General features: G+C 48.5%; 7 protein-coding genes across 7 annotated transcripts; 4 read left to right on the forward strand and 3 right to left on the reverse strand.

Moving 5' to 3' along the window:
* Window positions 1-4,316: 4,316 nt before the first annotated feature.
* CNBC6640 (hypothetical protein) lies at window positions 4,317-5,334 on the reverse strand (the record flags this gene model as incomplete). Its single annotated transcript, XM_771182.1, has 5 exons — window positions 4,317-4,646; window positions 4,708-4,796; window positions 4,877-5,072; window positions 5,127-5,256; window positions 5,303-5,334. The coding sequence occupies 5 exons, from the start codon at window positions 5,332-5,334 to the stop codon at window positions 4,317-4,319; spliced, it is 777 nt and encodes a 258-aa protein (XP_776275.1).
* A 240-nt stretch (window positions 5,335-5,574) lies between these two features.
* Window positions 5,575-6,628, forward strand: CNBC6650 (hypothetical protein; the record flags this gene model as incomplete). Its single annotated transcript, XM_771183.1, has 4 exons — window positions 5,575-5,854; window positions 5,904-6,003; window positions 6,052-6,142; window positions 6,212-6,628. 4 exons carry the CDS (start codon window positions 5,575-5,577, stop codon window positions 6,626-6,628), a joined length of 888 nt encoding a protein of 295 aa, XP_776276.1.
* A 499-nt stretch (window positions 6,629-7,127) lies between these two features.
* Window positions 7,128-9,696, reverse strand: CNBC6660 (hypothetical protein; the record flags this gene model as incomplete). Its single annotated transcript, XM_771184.1, has 7 exons — window positions 7,128-7,235; window positions 7,301-7,447; window positions 7,509-8,234; window positions 8,290-8,889; window positions 8,936-9,187; window positions 9,234-9,634; window positions 9,681-9,696. The coding sequence occupies 7 exons, from the start codon at window positions 9,694-9,696 to the stop codon at window positions 7,128-7,130; spliced, it is 2,250 nt and encodes a 749-aa protein (XP_776277.1).
* Window positions 9,697-9,980: 284 nt separating this feature from the next.
* On the forward strand, window positions 9,981-10,532 carry CNBC6670 (hypothetical protein; the record flags this gene model as incomplete). Its single annotated transcript, XM_771185.1, has 3 exons — window positions 9,981-10,157; window positions 10,232-10,359; window positions 10,418-10,532. The coding sequence occupies 3 exons, from the start codon at window positions 9,981-9,983 to the stop codon at window positions 10,530-10,532; spliced, it is 420 nt and encodes a 139-aa protein (XP_776278.1).
* Window positions 10,533-11,260: 728 nt separating this feature from the next.
* CNBC6680 (hypothetical protein) lies at window positions 11,261-12,826 on the forward strand (the record flags this gene model as incomplete). Its single annotated transcript, XM_771186.1, has 5 exons — window positions 11,261-11,276; window positions 11,325-11,406; window positions 11,458-11,539; window positions 11,603-11,725; window positions 11,789-12,826. 5 exons carry the CDS (start codon window positions 11,261-11,263, stop codon window positions 12,824-12,826), a joined length of 1,341 nt encoding a protein of 446 aa, XP_776279.1.
* Window positions 12,827-13,485: 659 nt separating this feature from the next.
* On the reverse strand, window positions 13,486-14,523 carry CNBC6690 (hypothetical protein; the record flags this gene model as incomplete). The annotated part of the gene is made up of 2 exons (XM_771187.1): window positions 13,486-14,124; window positions 14,224-14,523. The coding sequence occupies 2 exons, from the start codon at window positions 14,521-14,523 to the stop codon at window positions 13,486-13,488; spliced, it is 939 nt and encodes a 312-aa protein (XP_776280.1).
* Window positions 14,524-15,470: 947 nt separating this feature from the next.
* CNBC6700 (hypothetical protein) lies at window positions 15,471-16,935 on the forward strand (the record flags this gene model as incomplete). The annotated part of the gene is made up of 3 exons (XM_771188.1): window positions 15,471-15,845; window positions 15,963-16,484; window positions 16,543-16,935. 3 exons carry the CDS (start codon window positions 15,471-15,473, stop codon window positions 16,933-16,935), a joined length of 1,290 nt encoding a protein of 429 aa, XP_776281.1.
* Window positions 16,936-17,360: the final 425 nt, after the last annotated feature.

The raw sequence follows: 17,360 nt of genomic DNA on the forward strand, positions 1-17,360 counted from the left end.
ATCTTCATCTCCTTGTAGCCTTTATAACAGTCCATCCAGTCTACCCACTCAATATCGCCCACACCTGCTGCTCCAGCGTTAAACTGATGTTTCGTACAGGATCCGGCTTCTTCTCTCATCTCGTTATCTTCAGCACCATGTGAACTTAAACCGAGCAAAGAAGGATTTGGAGTTTGGGTGGAAGGCATGGATGCTGATGGTCCAAGGGTACCTGAGATTGCACAAGAGAAAGCGTCGAGTGAGCCTGTAGCTGGGATATCTTCTCCAGGGGAAGAAGCCGCAGTTCCGCCACTGACATCTAGCTGACCCCATTCTGATTGACGATCTGCTCGCCGGGCGGCCAGCATTGCAGGAGAACCAGCACTTGCTGAACGACCGAAGATGGGTGGAGCGAAGCCTCTCTGCTATCGCCGCATTAATTAGCGTATTTCATAAACTGGCCTAGGCAAAGTACGCACATTTGAACCGACACCCCATCGTTGAATTTTCGCCTGTCGACTCTGCATAATCATTGTCGCATGACTGGCCGCATCTCCCATCCCGCTAATCCCCGCCAGATCTCCAGCCATCCCATGCTTCTCGCCAGCAGCACCTTTCAAACGAGCCAACTGAGCCACTCCTGGTTTTTCGGTAGCTGTAGATTGTGGCACAGGCGAGAGGAATGGCGCTGTGGTTGTGCCTGAAGGTATGCTCAAGCCTAGACCGAATCGCGAGGGAGAAGTTGCGACAGAAGCAGAATCCGATTTTGCTGGGGAACCATTCTCACCGCCAGATGTGCTTTCGGATGGAGACTCGGATAATAAATTCGAGGATTTAACAGGCTCATAGAGAGAAGTCCGATACTTGTGTACCTTTACCGATTCCGTCGGTATTTGAACATTGCCATTACTTGATAATGCTGGCGATTCTAGAGGTAATGACGGTCTTGGTCGTGGTAAAAGTGGCACCATCGATGTTTTGAATGGGATCGCCGGAGAGCGACCAGCAGCCAAGGGGATATGAGATTCAGTACTAGGTGCCGGTGTAGCCGTCGTCATCGGTGTAGGTCCGGGTCGAACATCTTCCATATACTGGCCTGAAGGAGCGGGGGGTTGAGGCGGAGGCATGATTGCCTGATCGATTTGTTCTTTTGTGAGGCCTTCACGTCCTGGCAGCTGATGTTCGGGAGGGGTGTTACCGGAGATGGGAGCCGGACTAGCAGTATTCGCATTCCTCAACAGGTCCGCCGCCATCCTTACACTCGTCGGCACTCTGTTTAGCTTGATAGCTCCTCCAGTATTCGATGAGCCGCTGGTCAGTGCTGATTCGCTCGTCGAGCTGGTAGAAGGACTGAATGTAGAGACGGAAGTATCAGAAGCAGTTGTCCATGGTGACGGTAAAGGATTGAGAGGTGAGACCATTGACGCGGATGTCGACAGATGAGCCACGGCCGGCCCGCCGAAAGAAGGTCGACCATTGCTGGTAGGCATCTTGCGAGCTTCTAAAACAGGGTTGAGGAAGTCTGATGGTCGCCTTTGCTTTGTTGGGCTGACACTAGCATATGATCGTCAATGATTGTTTTTCAACAAACATGCGTTCCTTAACTTACCTAATAGTACTCATTCGGTCCCTTTCTCGCCTTGGGCTTGGTGGTCCAATATCCCTCAGGTCTCCTCTGGGCTTTCCTTTATCCCTCAAACTACCCGCACCATTTCCAAAGGACGATCCCGAACCTGATAATTCCCATGCTCCCCAACCGAAACCCAATGAATTCGCTTCCTTTGAAGTATCTTGGGCGGACGGAATGGCGACAGCTCTATCACCGCTCACTGACTCTGTCTTGGAGGGGCTCGATTGATCATGCCCATAACCATTGGAACCGTTTTGAGAATACACAGAACCAGTATCCCCGGGTTGCATGCGACTAAAGGTGTCGACAAACCGCGGCATTTTCTGACCCGTTGCGGGTTCTTTCTTTGCAATCCGCGGCGGGGAGTGTCGGGATGTACTTCCTGACCGCCTACTTCGCATGAGCAAAGCACCAGGAGTAAGAGGTTGAGGTCGGGTATTCGTGCCTGCTGCTGTCGGACTGGGTGGACGGGAGGTAGGACTGCCGGCACGGGATAAAGACGGCGAACGTTGGTATGCTCCATGTACACCTTCCGCCCACCGTCTCGGAGTTCCCGACCCAGACATTTCGCTTGGCGAACGCTGACCACTATTCCGACGACCTTCCCATTCCTCATCAGACTGAGTAGGCGATGAATGTGTAGAAGACGATGATTCATCTGAATGTGACGGTACTGTTACTGCTCTTGCCAGTGGAGAAGGAAACGACGGTGTCGCTGCAAATGACGCGGGATGTTTTCGATGCTGCGGTAAAGGCTGCCCTCCATGAGTAGGGATAGGAGCAGCAAGAGTGGTTTGAGGTATTTGAAGGGACGGAAGAGGCTGCGTAGACTTTGCATCTTCTGCGGGATTGGATGGAGAGAGAGTTGGAGAAGGATTACTGACAGCGTCACGTTCTCTCTCCTCATCCAGAAAGAATACGCCGTTCGACATCGTATGATGCTGGTCCCTGTAACGCAGATAGAAGATAAAGGTGACGGGACACTGGAGTCCGCAGGTTACAAGAGGCGTCGCACGTTACAAGTCTATCGCGGGTCTTGCCACCCAGCTTGGACGGATGGATGATGATTCAATGTTGCCTGCTGAGATGCCACACTGTTGTCTCGGTGTCAGGATGGCGTACGAAGGGTCGAGCTGGGTGTTGAGTGGAGCACGAAGCACGGGATATGCTGTCCTGATGCGCAGCAGGTGGTGAGCATAAAGGAAGGAAGGGGAACGTTGGATGATGGGCTTACGGTGCTACTGACACGGCATAGGAGATGATACGTAGGATGAAGAAGAGGATGGTAGTGAAGAAGGGAGTAAGGGGAGCGGCGTAAGGCAAATGATTGAAGACGGACGAAGAGCGAGCCTAGAGTCCAACTTACACCAGCAAGTGCCTAGCGTGCCTGCCTCCACTAATTGCACTTTGTTACACCTGACTTGAGACCTGCAGCGGTTGATAGTACGAGATTGTGCTGTCTGTACGTAACACTGAATGTGGGCTGTCGCAGCTCAGTGGGTGCTGCATGATGTGCATGGTCTACCAGTGCAAGTGTTACTCTGATGTCGTTGAAACGCCCTCTACACTTGATCATACAGAGGTGGCCCTCCGTCATATCAGATATTTTAGCCGCGCTGCCGAGTGACAACTTAAAATTAGCATGTCTAGATCTCCGACAACGACGGCGTGAATCCCGACGGGAAGGCTTTCTGATTTTTCTCTGGCCGACTTCGCTTCAAAGTGACCACTATGGGAACAAGTCACTGGATATACAGTCGTCTTCCTCAGATCCGGAACCTTCAAATCCGGACATTGGGCAGATCCGGAACCCTTCTGGGTGCATTCAGGTTGTCTGCCACCGTACAGACAGTTGAGATCCGGACATTTGGGCAGATCCGGATCCGGAACCTCTTGGGGGGCCAACTTCCGGATCTCAAGTCCATAGGTTTTTGGAAGGCCCATAGAGTCACCGGGAGCCTATTATTAATAGGCGCGCAACTGAGTTCCTCTGAAGGTCGGAATGCATTCTATAAAATAATTTCTGACGCGTAGCCGTCTGCCGTCCCATCTGTCTACAGTTTCTATAATCATCTTCTAATAATTGGCATGCACACTGAGTGAGTCTGACCCGTCTGACCATAGATATGTTGTGACGCAACCAGTAAAAGCCCAATTACGTAATCAAATTATCGTTGTCCCGATCCAACCTCCTCGAGAACCGGAGAATCGAGATCCGGAACCCCCAAACCGTTGCACGGTGATGTTCCGGATCTGAGGAAGACGACTGTAGTTATCCACCAGTAAAAACGGAGCTTGGGGTTTAAAACAGACCATATTTATTAGGTTGCACCTACAGTAGATCGGCCAGATCTCGGTGTTAGGCGCGCGAGCGCCCATGAGATTCAGCCACAAGGCGCCTATCAACTGACCGGCCAAATGTCGCAAATGTCTCCGCCGGAATGCTTTCATTTCATTGCTTTATTTGTGTTCATCAGCTTAAACTAATGTAACACTCAAGCCCTTTCCATGCACGGGCGCTTTCTCTAGTTGACAAAATCGAGCGAATTGCTTTTCCTTTGTCACATTTCTGTCTAGGTCTCCACAGAAGGCGCAGCATCATTTATGGTCTGCACATTCCAATCCAATCCTTCATACATGCGATACATCTGTGGCTTCAAGTGTCAGCACCAATCTCGATAACAACCGATCACCAAGACCATCTGACCTAGAAAATGACGTCCTCATCCTTTCCTTCATCCAACATATCCGCACCACCAGCCACACCACCTCCAATGCCTTCATCTCTGTGCAATTCTCCACCAGTAGCTTCAAAAGCCTTGTTCTCGCCCTCTCTTGTCTGTTCCGCATTTGCAGCATCTCTCTTCTTCTTGCCTTGCACCTTCTTCAGCCTGAAAAACTCCTCACGGTCCATCTCGTCGAGCTCAGAGTTGATGTACTTGATGGTGTTTTCGAGACGGGGAATGACAACGTGTTCGATGGCATTCACTCGCCTGTTGGTAGCTCGGATAACTTCATCTAGGATTGTGAATGCAGTCTAAATGGACTCATCAACTTCTCTGCAACTCAGATAGATGTAAAAGTCGCTGATGTCTCACCTGTAAAGAGGCCAGTTCAACCAAAGTGCCAACTGCTTTAATGTACGTATCTCTTGACTTTTGAATCTGCTGTCCACCTCTACTAAGACCTGTGAGGTTGAAATCTTTCATATCGACGTCAACATACATACATTCTGACCAAATGGTCTTGAGCGAACAATCAACTTACCACTGGCGTCATTACTTCTTACACCTTCAAAAGCAGGTAACACGACACCGCTGACGTTTTCCTGTCTAGCCTGCACGGTATAGTTGGCTTTCCGTACTGATTCCTGTACCTGATAACCGATATCTCCGGCAGCATAAGTAACTTCTGCGAGGGAGAAGGAGGCCAGTTGGAGGACTCGACCCATCAATCGTTTGGCCTGCATTTCATACCATCAACTTCCAATGATCACTCAAAAATGCTATTGACGCACCTCATCGACCTTCCTTAAGATTTGACGGAATCGCGTCGTGAGAGCGTCACGCTTCTTGGCAAGTAGCGAATGGCCTGTCTGAGCTCCCTTGAGACGACCCTTCGTGAGGGTGAGGTTCATACGAGTCGGGCTATAGTGGTATGAGCTCGCGGCCAGATGCTTTTTTATATACTTACAAGATAGCTTCTCTGGGTCCTGTTCCGGACATGATTGCTGATTCGTGAGATGCTTAGATAAAGAAGGTAAGAAGAAAGGAGATGGAAATGGGATCTTGATGGCGATAGCGAGGGCGAGGAGATCGCGGTTGGCCGTTGCACACCGATGTATATCTAATCTTCAGACGTCATCATTCCTATGCATGTCTGACCACGCACGCCGACAAGTCCGTTATACGAATTCAAAATGAAGTCAGTAATGCAAGTATCGCCCGCATTTCTATACTATCAAGATGCCTCCAGCTCAAGGCCCCGGCCAACCTCGCCCTTTAGCATTCCCATTCGTTTTTGCCGTCATTTTTCCTCTATTCCGCCTCCTCTTTTCTCTGACGCCGATAACGCAACCTCAAGACTTTAACCTTCTCACTCCAAAATCGATCGATACTTTGGGAGACAAGCCATCAGCACTCATAGTTACTGCGCACCCGGATGACGAAGTCATGTTCTTTAGCCCCACTATCCTGGGCCTGATTGGTGCAGGATGGGATGTAAAGGGATTATGTCTCTCCACTGGCAAGTTTTATTCCTGTACTCTGGTGAAAGCTGAAGCATTTTTCTGCAGGAAATTCAGAAGGACTAGGGCAAAAAAGGAAAGAAGAGTTCATCAAGAGCTATGAAGCATTGGGTATTCCAGCAGAAAATCTTGAAATTACTGATCACCCGTACGTTACTCCATCTTATAGGGTGGTCATTACTGATGGCTTTTCAAGTGATCTTCCAGATGGCTTGACAACCAAATGGAATACTACACTCGTCTCCACGATCATCCAAGACAGCCTTTTCTCTCATCCTGTGGATATCGTGAGTCTTTTAATGATTCACCGTCCGATGGACCGTCCTCTGAATCCCTGATTGACGTGGAATCTGCAGATTGTCACATTCGACCCGAAAGGTATCACCTCTCACCCCAATCACGTTACCCTTCCATCTTCACTCGCCCTTATCCCGGCCGAGCGCCGTCCACGGGTACTAGCCCTTCAATCTCCTGACATCTTGCCCAAGTTCACCGGCCCTCTATACATCATATACCTCCACATTCGAACCCTCTTCTTCTCTCCACAGTTCCAGCGAGCATTCCAATTCCTCTTCCCTAGCTTCAACACCTTCTTCGGGACCGAAAATGCTAAAGGGACGCAGACGCATGTGATGATCAATGATTTGAGAGGATGGGCCATCGGTCTGAAGGCGATGATGGCGCATAATTCGCAACTTGTCTGGTACAGGTACCTTTACCTTGCTTTCTCAAGACTGATGTGGGTAAACGAGCTTGTTGAGGTTACTTATTAAAGACCAAGAAGGCATATGGATACATGGATGTACTGGAGTGACTATGAAAATACATGTCAAAGAGATCGCCCACTGATTGACACACGACACGTCTCAGATAGCAGGACCACTTACAGTCTCAATGAACTGTTTCACGTCGCCACAAGGATCTTTTCTGAGCATAAAACTTTGAGTAAGCTGGAACAAAATCAATTTATCATTTCAAGGCTTTCCTTCACATACGCCCAACCCAGACAGAAGTATAGGAAGGGGGATGTACTCGCCCGTCTTTGTTAACAACCTTGTCCCAATATCAATCCACAAGCGCTCATCCCGTATGACCATGCTCAATTTGTTCGCTAGGCGCTCCTCAATGTGAAATCGTAATCAAAATTCCTTTTTCACGTCATGCATTGACATACCCTTAATCCACTTTTCATCATCCCTTTCGCAAAAATCCATTCGTACATCCTCCTTCCCAGCTCCCACACAGGTTCATATATTGTTGAGTGATTTTCTTCTAGATCATCATAGAACCAGTGTCAATACCCTCTCTGAATGCCAAACTTTCGAAAATAAGTTGGCGCCATAATTGAAGGACGAAGGGTTCCGCGTCTTCAGCCAAGATCTGAAACGATGACAAATTAGTACAGCGATTTTAATCAAATGGCCGTGCAAGTAGAGGAAGCTTACAGGCTCAAGACCGTCAACAAGGTCATCAGCGCCCTTGCGGTCACGAAGATGCTCAAGGACGAAGTCTGCGAGATCTTCATCCAACTCGCCAAGGAAGTTTCGAATCTTTTCGTGAACGAACGGTTTGATCTTGTTTTGTATTAGAGTCTGTTTTCCGGATAAAAATATCAGCTGATTCCTCGAACATGTATTTGTATCGAGAACGCACTTCACCAACAGCAGCCCACTCAACGGGGAACTTCCAGATACTTCTCCTGTCATTGGGAACTCCCTTCTTGACATCCAACAACCTGGCATTCCTCCGTGCCCTCTTCTCAGCCTCATTTAACCCATCACCTTCCTCTTCTTCATCCAACCTCACAAACGTTCCCTTCTTCTTCCTACCACTTTCCTCATCATCATCCTCACCCTCAAACTGGACCCCCGGCCTGGGCGCAACGACATGTTTCTTCTCTTCCTTCGGAGGAGGAGGTGGAAGGGCAGAAGGATTGATTGCGAGCTTGATAGGTGCAGCATCCTCAGTGAGGAGACCTTGAGCACGCTGAGATTGCTCAAGAGCAGCGAGTTCAGCCATCTGCTTCTTCAAGAACTCTTCCGACTCGCGCTCAAGGGCTTGACGCTCGTCCTCTTCATGCTGACGATCTCGCAGATCCGCTTGATATTCGTTCTGCCTAAATTTTTGTCTCCTCGCTCGCCACTGAGGGCGATCAACGTAGAACAGCTCGCGAACATCCCTTTCCCTATCAGGTCGATCTCGTCGATCTCGCTCACGCTCGGATCGTTCAATATACTCATCATCGTCGTAACGGGCGTACAACTCTTCTTGTCGGGCACGGGAGCGGGCCACGAGATCTTTTTGGGTCTGACGGTAGTTCATTTCGCGGGATAGCGCGTCGAGTCGTGTCCTTTCACGAGCTTCTACTCTTCGCTCGGCCTATCGTCAATTGGTCAACGGTGTTTAGCAATGAAGAAAAAAACAATGAACGTACATCACGCAAAGCAATATCCTTATCCATCTGAATTTTCCTCCTCCTGAGCTCTTCCTCCTCTTCATCAGTTCGTCCACTTTCCGCCTTACCTTCCGTCGTCTCAGCTTTTACAAATGAAACTGGCTTATCGTAAGCCTGAGGATCCCTCTCTCCGGGACCATACCGGCTTGGACCAGCACCTTTCCACGGTACTGGGCTCGCGGATTGTGATCCCCACTGTCTCTCCGCTTGCTGTTGCTGTTTGGCCAAACCACGGTTACCATAACCATACCCACTCGGCGCCTGTCGCTGCCCACCGCCCTGACTCTGCATTGCTTTGTACCTCTCTTTTTCCTCCTCCATCAACTTTTTCTCCCTCTCTCTCTTTGCCGCATTCTCTCGGAAGACTGCGATCTGACCAAGGACGGCTACACGTTGTTCTTCAGGAAGGTCACCTTCTTGGAGATCTTGGAGATGAGCTGGGACGACCACTTGTACAGGAGATTGGCCACCGTTGTTACCAGCCGAAGGGCCGTCGGGATGTTGGGCGTTGGGATCTGTGAGCAGAGCGATGATGTGTTGAATTGATTTCCGGCTTGATGCGTCCGCTTCTTCGTCCGACTTTTTGTACTGTCAGCGTGACCTGTAAGAAGCACGAAAGACTTACATCGCTTCGACCCAAAGTCGATTCAAATTCTTCCAAAAATGCCTGGGTTTTCTCATCCGCTTTCACAATCAGTTTCTTCGCTGGCTTCCTGTCTCTTCTACCCTCTGGCGTCATGTCGGGTAATTCGACACCGTTTAAACATCTGATACAACGCAAGACGACTTCGGGGTTTTCAAACATCGCAAACCCGAATGCTTGAGGCTTGCCACTCGCACCGATAACCCGTTTAAGTTCATGCAAAGGTCCACATGCCTAGTTAAATGAGTATTTGACCGAAAGAGAAGTGATATGGACGTACATTAAGCAAACTCTCCAAAGTCTCATCTGTTATTCCTGGAGCGATGCCACCGACAAATACCTTTGTAGTCTTTACATCCGGTTTTGGTGTACTAGGAGGCATGTGCGGAGGCTGCGGCAAACCATGAGGAGTCGATCCCAGACCAGGGTGGGCTGGTCGAGGAGCATATCCCATTGGAGGTGGTCGGAAAGCCATACCTGGAGTCTGCATACCTGACATAGGCGCTGGAGAAGGCATCATACCTGGAGTCGCTGGAGAAGGTATTCCTGGACCTGAAGGTGGTCGCATACCTGGAAAAGGAGGTGGAAAAGGAGGAGCGAAAGGCGGAAAGCCAGCAGGCATAGTGCCGTTAGGAACCATCTGAGGAGGGAAAGGGGGGAGGCCATTGCCTGGGAAGGGAGCTGCGTTCGGTTAGCCGTACGCTCTCATCGCTCGCCAAAGACTCACGTTGCCCGTTGTACATCCTGAAATGAGGATTCTTGACTTTAATGCACTGACTTTGAGAAGATATATCAGATAAAAGCCTTGCACAAACGAAGCGAACCGTCCAACTTCGTATGCATAGATGGAAGACGTTTCATTACGTAATGCACAAATCTTCCTGAATGCTCACAGTAGCGGCCGTATTTTTGGCCCATGTTCATCTTCCGACGGAAGTGAAGCACTGTTTGCACCTCATGTCGCTCTTCTTCGTTCGTCATCTCGGTATATTTCTTTCTCGCATCTTTACTCTAATTAGTCCTTAAAATGGCCCAAGAACAAGTTTTGCCTTTAAGCAATTCCAACTCTCAAGACCCGCTGCGTCCAGGGAGATATCAATCGCTTCTGCCTCTTATCGACGAGATCCTATCTATTCTCCACGCCCAAACCGTCTCTTCCGAGAAACTATCACCCGCCCAAGCATCTGAACAGGTTGCTCCCAAGGTATCTCCATGCTTTATTATGGCTTTAGCCGCGTCGTTGACGTCCAGGAATCCGACTGACGCTCACTGAAATAGGCGAAGCAACTCGCGCAAGTTCTGGAAAACATGAAGCTCTCAGCCATGTCTCTCCCTGGTGCTCACCTCTCAATAGAGGAAATCAACAACCTCACAGATATTTTGGAAAAAGAAGGGGAGAAAAGACGGTCAGTTTAGCATAACACTGGATTGTGCGAGATTGAGCACTGACAAGCGAAATAACAGCCAAATACTACGCACATTCGAGCTATTAGATCTACCTATTGTGGATGACTTTTCTTTGCCTGGGGCCGAAACGAGAGCTATGGGTACCCATGCGTTTCCTTCTCCCAACAAGTGACAAAATTCGCCCTCGGACGAGAAGAAGCGAACGAGTGACAAGATCCTTGGACGGAAGGTTCTTCACATGCCATGCTGAACCCAAGCTATGTTGCTCTTGTAAGGTGAGAGGTGAGCCACAGTCATTGTTATGTCATAAATCCTGGCATTAAAATGCAGTGCGCTGACTTATAGTTGTTTAAAGGAACCATCAACTATGAGAACTGTAGACAAGTAGTACTGTAGCACATGAGTAGCAGAAGGATAGACTTAATCCTTTTCCTCGCAACATATGGTGTAGAGGTACATTTCCGTATGCCTCTATTATAATTTTATAATGGCTTTCCGAAGTAAATGATGTAGAATTGTTCAATTTTGTGAACCGTGCCGCTGACCTGCTTTACCTTGGACAGCAACTGTGTCTGCCGACCGATCTCCCAATCACTAACTAGTCTTTGACTATTTGACCTGCATGTAGCTTTTTTTTGCTTTTCACTGGATGGTTATTGTATATTTACCTCATTTCTGGGCTTCTGCACGTTTGTATGATCAGCAAATAGTCAACTTTCTTCCTTTGCGATCCTTCAGACCAAATCATACTCCGCATTATTGGCCTCACTCGAGCGCGTCTTCGTCGTGTCTGCTTTTCGCCGGACGTATTTTGTTCCTGTTGCTGCTCTTCCTTCCTTTTTCCTTTCTTCCTTCCTGCTTCGTCTCATTTCATCATTCTGCGGTCAGAAAGTGAAGTCAATGACATCTTTAGAACGTAAGCTCGTCATCTCCACTGCAATCCAAACCACTGATATACAGTCAGTTCCCCTCGCTCGACTTAGCATCTCCAATCCTCGGCTTGCGCCAGCCGGTGCCTCCCCAAAAAGCCTGAATTGGGACTCATAGTAACATCATTCAATTATCATGGTGTGAGGTTCGCCTCTGACCATTGTTAGTTCCAACTGTATAATTAAAACGAATGTGACCAGCGACCCAGCATCTCTCAGACTGCAGATTGTGCATGACACATCTACCTTGGTGAGCAAAGTCCGACTAATGCATGTAATGTGACGCCGTTTCTGATAAGTAAAACTGCATCAGATCGTTAGAGACTTACCTGCTTCAGACTTGATCAATGCTTCAATTACTCGACGTATCACGCATATTGGGCAGCAAGCTGCTTTCCGATATGATTGGCCTCTGAACGCAGGAGTCGGTGCAAAGGTGCGTTATTCCTCCATATCATCGCCGAATTCAAATTATGGCTAATGAGATTTATTTTTACAGACGCAAGAATGCTTTCAGGTTATTTTTCAGAACGCCACCGACCTCACATCTTTATTGGACCACTTGAAGCCTTTCTTCAATATTCAAACCAGTACAACCAAACCCATCACCGTCACTGCTTCTCAGCCAACACAAGTCCAGGCCAAGGAAAACTCATCAACCAAAAAGAGGTCTCCTTCTAAGTCGGGACAAAAGAAACAAGTGGCCAACCCAGCTCCCATCAGGGCCTCACCGAAAGGAAGACTCGCAGGCGATACAAGAGCTGTCAACAAGCCTCGGCCTACTTCCCAACCAAGCTTGGCATCAAATCCTCGCGCACCGAAAGTCAACACTCTTGGATCATCGCCAACAGCCAAATCGCTCGGTACCGACGGAACGGTTCCTTCGACGTTATCATCGGATGGGCCTCGAGCTGTGACTAAGGATATCGGCAGGCAATCACCACTTCCAGTTCATGGACCATTAGCGTTTTCAATGAACGATCCCACTATGGCCGGACTCAAGAGGAAACTTTTAGCTGGATTCGACCCGGGCACTACCGCCTCTGTCACCATGCACCCTTCTCAGACCGCTAGAATCACAGGCTCTCCGTCGCATTCGGAACCTCAAACTCACGAGGCAACGCCTTCTCGTTCCGTTACTCACAAAAGTGATCCTGAGTCTACTACTAATGAGAGTGCCCCTTTTAATTCTCACTTCCCACCTATTGTCCCTGTACAAAAGCCAGCACCAACCTTCCAACCCACCTCGGTCGACCTTATAACCTTTTCCTCACCTATCATGTCTTCCAATTCCCTTCCTCCCCCGCCTGGCCCAGCGAGAATCGTACTGGGTGGATCAAGTGATATAGAGATTGGTAGTGAGTGTGATTGGCCAGTCATGCTTACAGAGGAGAAGCAAAGAGAAGAAACTCTAAAGAGGCTTGTGGAAGAGGATCTCGATGTAGAAATGAATCCGGATGATGGTTCTGCAGTGAGGAAATCTCGTTCTCAAGCTTGCATTATGTTTACCAGAAACCTTGAAGCATTATTCCTCTAATCAACAATGCTGGACTGTCCCTCCGACTAGCTATGGGACGCTACCCACGGCTTTATCTTTAGCAGTCAATGGGCCTGCCAGCTATGAGCTGTCCGATCAAAAGCTCTTCGAACTGATCTGTCAAATTTTCAGAGAGCCAAAGTTCGTAAATCTCGTGAGTAGACTTTGCTATTCCTCGCGGACGATTGTTAATGTCTGTCCATTTAGTATGGGAAAGTCAGTCATATATTAGGTCAAGTCTCTATTGCTCAACATAATAACCCTTACCCGACTCCGTCTGAAAGCTATGCCAGCCTTCCCCTTTTTACTCCGCGAGGCGAGAGCGTCTACTCCCAGGAATACACCGAACGGGGTTGCCACAGTTACTCTTCACAGGACCGTTCGAATTACAAACGGCCTGCTTATTCTTTGGAATATCATGATAACCAGACCATTTGGAAGCGCATGAGGGTGGGTGAGGAAGAGATATATTTGTATGATGATCTGGAAGAAGAGGATCGTATGTGCTGAATATTTGTCCGGCCATGTGTTTCAAAGATAGAGTGGTGCCGCCCTTTGTTGCCGTACTGTATCGAGAGCGTTACTAGTTTTAAATACATACAACAAGGACTCTTTTTATTGTATATTGGGGTGTCTGATTATGTATTTATGCAGTATAATCAATCCCAGCGATGTCGATGGGATTTTCCTTTTTCTTCGAAATGATGCCGGGAATGCCTTTTAGGACTCTGGGATCGTGATCTTCCTCTCTCGCATTCCTGTACTTTCCGTTTCCGCCGCCGTTCTTTGTCTTCAGCAGACTTACCCCTGTCTTCCGTTCGTCTGTCCCTATCCTTCCTTGACCTCTTCTCATCCTCTTTTTCCTTTTCGTTTTCCCTTTCCCCCGATCTCATCTGGCCCATCAAATCTTCCTCCACATCGTCTTGTCCTGGCTTCCACAGCAACTTGGCTGTACATCTCGGACAGACCCTCACTTTTACTAAAGCCTCCTTCCTCTCTCCCGCTTCCATGTATACAAACGGTAACTCAAACGTTTTCAGCTCCGGCGTAGTCTTTGTTTTCTTCTCTTTTCGCCTTCTTCTTTCCTTTTCATCATGACCAAGATACTCCCATCCATAGTTTCTGTCAGTGCTTTCGGCGCGGGAGTGGGGAGAGATGAATCCGACGGCGTGATCTGATACGGGAGATGGCGCTCGCAGGGGTTCGTGGTATTTGCAGCGTAAAGAGGCGCAGGTCTCTTCGCCGATGCCGTTGACGACTTCAGGAGCTGTTCGCCAACGGAGAGCGAGTTTCTTGGACTTGTAATGTTTAAGATCAATCTGATGTGAGGGAAAGATTGAAGTCAGCATGATTTTAAACTTGCGAGATCATTCATACCAAAAACTGATGTTACGTACCAAAGCAAACTCTTTGAACAGCTTCGATTCATATGCCCTCGCTAACCTCTCCTCCCAACTAACATCCTTTGCGTCTTCATCGTCCCTTATGAACCGATGGTTCTCCTTCAACACATCCCACTCGGTGCGCACTTTCGGTTGCGCTGATGAAGAAGGGCCATATGATGACACTAGGGCTTCACGTTGAAAAGCAGATAGCCCGCTGGCGTTAGGTTTGATGCGATTTATAACGGGATTTGAAGAAGATGACATGGGAGGACCTGAGGCGAATATACCGGCGGGCGATGGCTTCCAGCTCATCTTTAGGCAGCAACTAATGGCTAATCGGTATCTTTAACTGGAGTAATATGCTGTCTAATTAGTGTTTAGTCATATCGATTCGCTTGCGAATCTTTGCTTTATTTTGGCGTGCAAGCAGCGTGCAACAAGGGGAGATTCAGGTAGGGAGTAGGCTCGATACAAGCCCCTTGACGGACATTGGCTCGTCTCCGACGAGGCACGAAGTTCCGAGGAGGGGCTTGTCGCAAAATGCAACTTTTGGCGGGGACCGTTGGGGTGAATTTGGCCTTTTCGACCATCTTCAAACGACCATTGTTTATACATAATATGGAGGTATCAAGACGTAATATTTCACAAGAAGATACCGAAGAATCAAACCTTTCTTTCTAGGGATATCTGCTGATCCAACTCCTCAGCCATTGGGACCTGTGTCTCACTCCTCTCCACCACTGAAAACGCAGCTGCAGGGTACCCGGCGCCCCCTGGCACCGTGAACTAACAAAAGCTGGGACAAAATGGTCGCGGGCACTTCATGGAGGACAGCTTCCTTAAAATGCGACTCTTGCGTGCCAGTACAAGGAACGAAGAAGACAAAACATGCACTCATGCATTTGTAATGCGTCCTGTTATTCGCTACTGGGAAAACTTAGCCTATTCACGCCGCAGGATCCTATCCATGCATATACACATAATAGGGGTAGACAAAATGCAGCTCATTGTTATTTTTTATTTCTGTTAGGGAAGCAAAGGGAGACCTGATTTCAGGGTGGAGGCTTAGGAAATGACGACAGAGAGTCTAGAACAGGCCCATAGGAATTAGTGAATTTGCTTCGCGACGCGAGTGACCTCGACAGAGACGCGTCTGTCTTTGCAACATGATAATTGCGTCTGTTGCGTTCTGAATCCTATCCTCTTCAACATCCAGCGCTCCAAGAGCAGTTTACCACCCTAAGAACAACGTAGTGAATATGCCAAGACGATCAGCTAAGTATAAAGCGACAGCACGAGCCAGAGAGCTCTATCGAATGGCGACTATCCTCAATCATAAGCAGCTCAAGGCCAGTCTGTCCATTCCGTATCATGCTCTCAGGACATCTCGTTACCTCAATCGTCCGAAGAAGTATGGTCAGCTTCGTAGTAGGGATGCTGTTGCCAGAATTACAAGCATTCATGAGATACCAGATGAGGATTTCCGCCGCAAACTGCGCGTCAACCATACGGAATTTCGAAAGCTTCTCTGCCTTATCAAGGACCATCCAGTTTCGTCTCTCATGGTCCAAGAAAGCAGGCGAACCCCCTTTTACAGCTTACAGTTGCGCTCTATCGACTGGGACATTGCGGATGTGCTGCGAGCACTTTTGAGATAGGAGAGCAGTTTGGGGTGTCAGGTGAGTGCCCACGCCACACTGCATCCAGAAACATTAAACCGTTTCTTCGAGATTGATTGTTATCCATCAGAGGGCACGTCGGCCATATGGACGACTCGGGTAATCAAGGCCATCCTGTCATTGGAGCGAAATAACGTATACTGGCCAGATGAAAATGAGAGGAAGGCTATAGACAGGCACTTTGAAGAGGAGGAGGACATTCCTGATGGATGTGTGGGGATTATCGACGGCTTCCATGTTCCCTTCGCTTACAAGCCTGCTCGCCATGATGCTGTCGATTCCCTTTCATACAAAGGGCGCTACGGCTTCAATATCCTAGGAATTTGCGACCATTTGAAGAGGATTCGGTACTTCCAGTACGGTTATCCTGCTTCTGCTCATGATGCTCGTATCTTCAAGAACTGTTCTCTCTTTGAAGAGGCTAATGCCGACGCTCAGAGTAACAGAGAAGCCATGTTGCAAGGCCGAGCTGTTCATTCAGAAATGATCAGTCAAGGTGAATATCTTTTGGCAGATTCGGCATTTCCTGCTGGGGATTGGTGTGTACCGCTTTTCAAGCGTCGGAGAGGTCAGAACGACCTTGATGCGCCAGAAGTAAGTTTATTTGTCCGCATATCTCATGTATAGACCTACATGCTCATATATACAACAGGCCAAGTTCAATAAGAAGTGTTCGAGTGCCCGAGTCAAGATTGAGCATGCCTACGGAATCCTCAAAAACCGCTGGCAGAGTCTTAGGAACCTTCGCGTGAAGATTCGCAATGTCAGAGATGAAGGCGTTGCGACATGCTGGATCCGGGCCTGTGTGGTATTGCACAATCTGCTCATTGACACAGGTGATTGGTACAATCAGCTGGATGGTGACGCTGATGAACCTGATGATTACATCGACATCGAAAGGATGCAAGAAAGGATGGAGAGGGTGTTAGAGCGGCACAGGGAAGAAGAGGAGGATGAGGCACGTGATGCAAGAGATGCTTCGAATCTCACGCGAAAGAGGGTGATGGAGCGAATGCAGGAAATAGAGCGCAGGGATCTTCTATGATCATATCTGCAGGGGAGAGGAAGAGACGACTGAGAATGCATATCATAATTATAGAGAGGGAGCTCCAGGCTCAGGCCCCACCATAACTTTCGCCTCCTCCCAACTTTTCCCAGACCTCATCAGCATCTCCATCTTCCTGTTCCAACTCTCCGCCAACATCTTCATCTTTTCTGTCGCCGCATTCTCTCGTGCTATCGTCATATTCTCCTGCGCGATATTCACCATGTCTGCATGATGTTTCTCCTGCACGGAGATTTTCCGTTCTTGAACGGCCAATAGCTCCTGATGCCGCCGATCGTCGTTGCCCTCCTGCCTCATGACCAGCTCATCCATCTTGTCAATACAGTAAATTAATCATCCGATGGAACCGATATAACAGACTTCCTCTTCTTAAATAAACATAGACAGAGACAACTTCACATCAA

Source organism: Cryptococcus neoformans, chromosome 3 (genome assembly GCF_000149385.1).
Source record: "Cryptococcus neoformans var. neoformans B-3501A chromosome 3, whole genome shotgun sequence".
NCBI lineage: Eukaryota > Fungi > Basidiomycota > Tremellomycetes > Tremellales > Cryptococcaceae > Cryptococcus > Cryptococcus deneoformans.